This window comes from Diachasma alloeum, unplaced genomic scaffold (genome assembly GCF_001412515.2).
Source record: "Diachasma alloeum isolate Michigan unplaced genomic scaffold, Dall2.0 Dall_scaffold_00270, whole genome shotgun sequence".
Taxonomy (NCBI): domain Eukaryota; kingdom Metazoa; phylum Arthropoda; class Insecta; order Hymenoptera; family Braconidae; genus Diachasma; species Diachasma alloeum.
Window position 1 is genome coordinate 798,172 of NW_021680409.1, and position 4,426 is coordinate 802,597.

General features: G+C 38.5%; 1 protein-coding gene across 1 annotated transcript in view; it reads left to right on the forward strand.

Annotated features, from left to right (window-relative positions):
• LOC107037770 overlaps positions 1-3,129 on the forward strand; it is a 7,403-nt gene extending 4,274 nt beyond the window's left edge. The window contains exons 3-5 of the mRNA XM_015256509.1: positions 24-162; positions 651-822; positions 894-3,129. Coding sequence (XP_015111995.1) covers positions 24-162; positions 651-822; positions 894-1,144 — 562 coding nt within the window. The 3' untranslated portion in view covers positions 1,145-3,129. The remainder of the gene's footprint in view (positions 1-23; positions 163-650; positions 823-893) is intronic.
• The last annotated feature ends 1,297 nt before the right edge of the window (positions 3,130-4,426 follow it).

A 4,426-nucleotide genomic window follows, 5' to 3' on the forward strand; every position in this document is an offset into this window, starting at 1 on the left:
TACATTCCGTTTTCTATTTTCAGAGTCAATCGGACATTGATCAGACGGCAAAATCAGGAGCTCTTCCGTCGTACTGAAGATCTACCGGAGGGTTTGCCGTTCAGGACTCTAGCACACTTCGTAGCATTCAACAATGCTGCCGATGTGACATTCGACTATCTCGTATGGATCATGGGGGTTTTCAATGAAAATTTTTTATTGTTGGATATGAAAATTGAATGAAAAATATTAGATACGATTTTTTTTGTTTTGAAAAATAATGAGAAATGGACAAGCTATAGGCGATTGAAAACATCGATATTTATGACGTTACGCCAAATTTTTCATCCAACTTTCGGATTTTATCATTTTTTTCGATAAAAAAATTTCATGCAATAGGATGCATATTGGAGATTTATTTATCAATATATGACTTTTCCAGATTTGTTTATGGTCATTTTCTTTGGCAGGTTGGATTTTTCTGCCATCTAGGNTTGAGAAATGGACAAGCTATAGGCGATTAAAAACGTCGACACTTATGACGTTACGCCAAATTTTTCATCCAACTTTCGGATTTTATCATTTTTTTCAATAAAAAAATTTCATGCAATAGGATGAATATTGGAGATTTATTTATCAATATATGACTTTATGGTCATTTTCTTTGGCAGGTTGGATTTTTCTGCCATCTAGCACAACCCAATGCAGCGGAATGTGCAAGAGCTTATTTCCACGCTGCTTTTCATATCCAAAAGGAAGTCTCGCTTCATGTCACCTGGAAAGGGGTGCCTCAACGGAACAAACTCTCCTTCAAGAACAGCCGTTTTACGAGGGCTTGTCGAGGTAATTAGCGTACATTGTTTTATTTCATAGCATCTGAGAGAAGAATTCTAATACTCTCATTTTGTTTTCAGATGCTATGCACATGAATCAGAGATTCGAAGGGCCCTCGGAGGATGAATTCATCGACGTGATGACGAAAGCCTTTAAGGCCCTGGAAAATCGTCGGCGTCGGAGAGATTTGCATCCCCTAGACGATCCAGATGACCAACCTCCACCGCCTCAACGACGTCGTGTCGACTACGGGGAGATAGCTGAACCTGATGAGGATAACTTCCTTGCTCTCTTCGATGATGACATCCCGGTGGTCGATGAGGAGGGCTGAGGGCTTTAGCTTCGTGGGAAATCTGCGAGGATGGATCTTTTTTGGAGTTTATTTTTCGGGGGTCCCATAGGGTTTCATTATGTTCGGGATTTATCATCGAATATGTCGACGGTTCTTACTGAAACGAGAGTATTCGGGTTTATCTTGTCATACAAAGGTATCTTGTTTATAAATTGACCCTTGTAATCACTTCACTAGTCTTCCCTGCCTGATCGTGGTCATTAATCCACTAGTCTCTCGCATTTGACTCTTGTGACCTCTCCTGGGGTCCCTTGACTTCACCTCACTCGTCCCTCCTGTTCAACCCGTGCGATCGCTCCACTGGCCTCCTCTATTTGACCCTTGTAATCACTCAACTTATCTTCACTTGTAATCGCTCCACTTGTCGCTCTCGTTTCACCCTTGTGTTATCTTCACTCGTCCCACCCATTTACCATCGATAGAGAATGCCAGAGGGCATAAGCCTCTTAACAAATTATATATTTACATTTTGCTAGCTAAATCAGTTGACACAATTTAATCAGTGTTAATGAAATAGGTCTTTTCTTATTTCGCGTGAGTTACCTGAGTTTCATTCGGAAATTATAAGATACGTTTGTATTAAAACAAAAATCCAAAGATCCTTGTTTTATCAGGAACCGTCGATATAGGGTGCCAAGATAGCATTGGTTATGTCTTGCCGGAGAAGGAGGGTTGGGGCCTTTTCCAATTAAATTAATCATTTCCTCGTTATTCATCTATTTTTTGTGGGGGAGGCGTTTCATCTGCGTTGGGCTTCACAAAAAGCAGCGGGGAGGGGCTGTTCAGGTCGAGTCTTCTTTCTGTTACAGGTCCAGTACCCCCGGGGGAATTCTTGTGCAATAAACGGAATACGTTGGCAGATTCAATCATTTTTTTGTTTCAGATTGGCTTTTTATAGGAGAGACAAATAAAATGGTTGTGTCTCACTGGAAAGGGCGGGGTGGAGCCCTTTCCCTTCAAGAGCAGCTCGCTATGAGTTCTGAGAAACGAAGAATTAGTGCTACAAAAGATCATTCATTGTGTGTTTGCACTCCAGATGCTTAAAATCTAAAAAACAGTGCAGTCTAATCAATTTCTGAGCTACGGAGGTTTTTTTTTATTTTTCTAAAAGATACATAGAACAAAATAATTACGAGCTACTTTTTTGAAATTCAACTTCTAAATCGCCATTTTCATTCTTTTTTCAATAACAAACTGCAATATTCATGCGAAACAACTCGAAAAACATCTTTTGAAATTTTTTTTTTTAATGTGAAATATTATAATTGTTTTGAGGATCATTTTCCTGGCTATGTTGCATGAATATTGAAAAATTTTATTAAAAAAGTCTCGGAATCAGCTATTTGGAAGTCGAATTTGAGAAAAGCAGCTCATAATCGTTAATCTACAAATCTTTTGGAACATTTTGGAAAAAAAAAGAAACCTCTGTGTTCAGAAATTTAATCCACTGGACAATTGTTCAGTTTTTTAGTGTCTGAATGGCAAACAAACAATGGATAATATTTTTTCTGTACTAATTCTTTGCTTTTCGACACATATAATCGATTTTCCCTGTATGATAAACCTCACTGTGATATCCCGCGATTTTTGAAACTAATAGTAACCTCCCCGCAGCAAAATAAATATTCTTTCCGATTAATTTTTCGTTCTGTATTTTTCAGACTATCTCCGAGTTCCTAGAAAACCTAAAAGCACACCCCAAGTATCCCAGTGACCTGCTGAAGAAACGTTCCTCCCATCTATCAGATTTCCGGAAAGGGATTCGTCTCAACTCTATCAGAATTATTTCATAGAATTTCCACTGATTAGACGGTAGAAATTATTCAAGACTGTCCACCTTCCTTTTGAATTTAATTAATACCATTATTCCACATTGCGAACTGTATTCGATCCATTAATTACAATTAGAATTAATAAAAGAATCATTTGTCCTCATTATTATTGAATAAAAATTCTAATTACAATCACCTATTATTTACGAGCAGAGCGGGGTGGGGAAGGAGGGGGTAGCTGGACCTGGTATGCTGATTGGTCAGCATACCGGTATTAAACTAATATCTACCGAGTATCATTCTAGTACCGTAACCGTATATGGTACTGGTATTGCGTACTGGTATAATACTGGTAGCATAAGCGTACCTTACCGCATGGCCATGGTTTGTGAATTTCCTACGTTATTGATCTATCGATCAAAGCACTAAAATTACCGATGCCCCATTCAACCGCGTGTATAAGTAGCAACTTCAAAAATTATTCCCATTATTATTGTTTAAGTAGGGGTTTTGACATCTTGCACATGGCTTTCAAATGGATCGAATAATCTGTTCAGCAATTTTCATTGAATTCTCTGCTTTTTTTTCCAGCTATGGCCCCCGCCATAATACCCTTAAATCTGGTCTCCATACTGTCTCACCCTCCCCTAAACCGAATGAATGATTCACAACGAGTTCTGCAGTTGACAGCAACATCAACCAAGAAGAGAATTTTTTCTTCATCAAAATATTGATTATTTTGCTGGAAAATTGTTTATTCTTATCACAGAAGCTTCATTGTTTACATTTTTACATTTATTTTTACACTTGTTGGGAACAGAAGGCACAGGTGAATAGTTCTTTCGAGGGAATTTCAACGGTTGTCAGTTCTTTTTGGGAGCTTTTAAATATTACGTTACACGATTAGGGGGGGGGGAGAGTCTATATTTTGAGATATTTGCGATAAAGGGGGCGGGGGGCTCGCCCAGGATGCAGAATGGATCGATAAAGAGTCAACATTAAAGAAAGGAATTTATATAGCGTTCCACATCTTTCAGACGTCATAGGAAATGATTGGGTGGAATTTGGATGAGGTGGAGAGGAACCGGGATTATTCTCAATATGAATAACCAGACAATTTTTACTGAAAAAATGGATAGTCCAGACTGGGATTTGAATCCGGGCCCTTCCGATTATGCATCGGGATCAAGATCTCCAGGTACCGGATTCTTCAGCGATACCGGCAACAACGCTGAATTCGATCGAAACCCATCTAACTGGTCCGTGGGAATAATTATTCTAAGTTGTTCTCTGTTCTTGGAACTATTCCAAAGATTCGGAAAGAAAAACTCCGAATGCTGTAATAGTAACAATAGCATTAGTACGAAATAAATAATTTATTTCTCACGTAATCTCATGTTTTTTTCTCATTCCTATCATTAAAATGCCATTTCATGAAAAAAATGGATTTAATAAATTGACAGAAGGCGGGGGGGGGGGGGGAATTTTG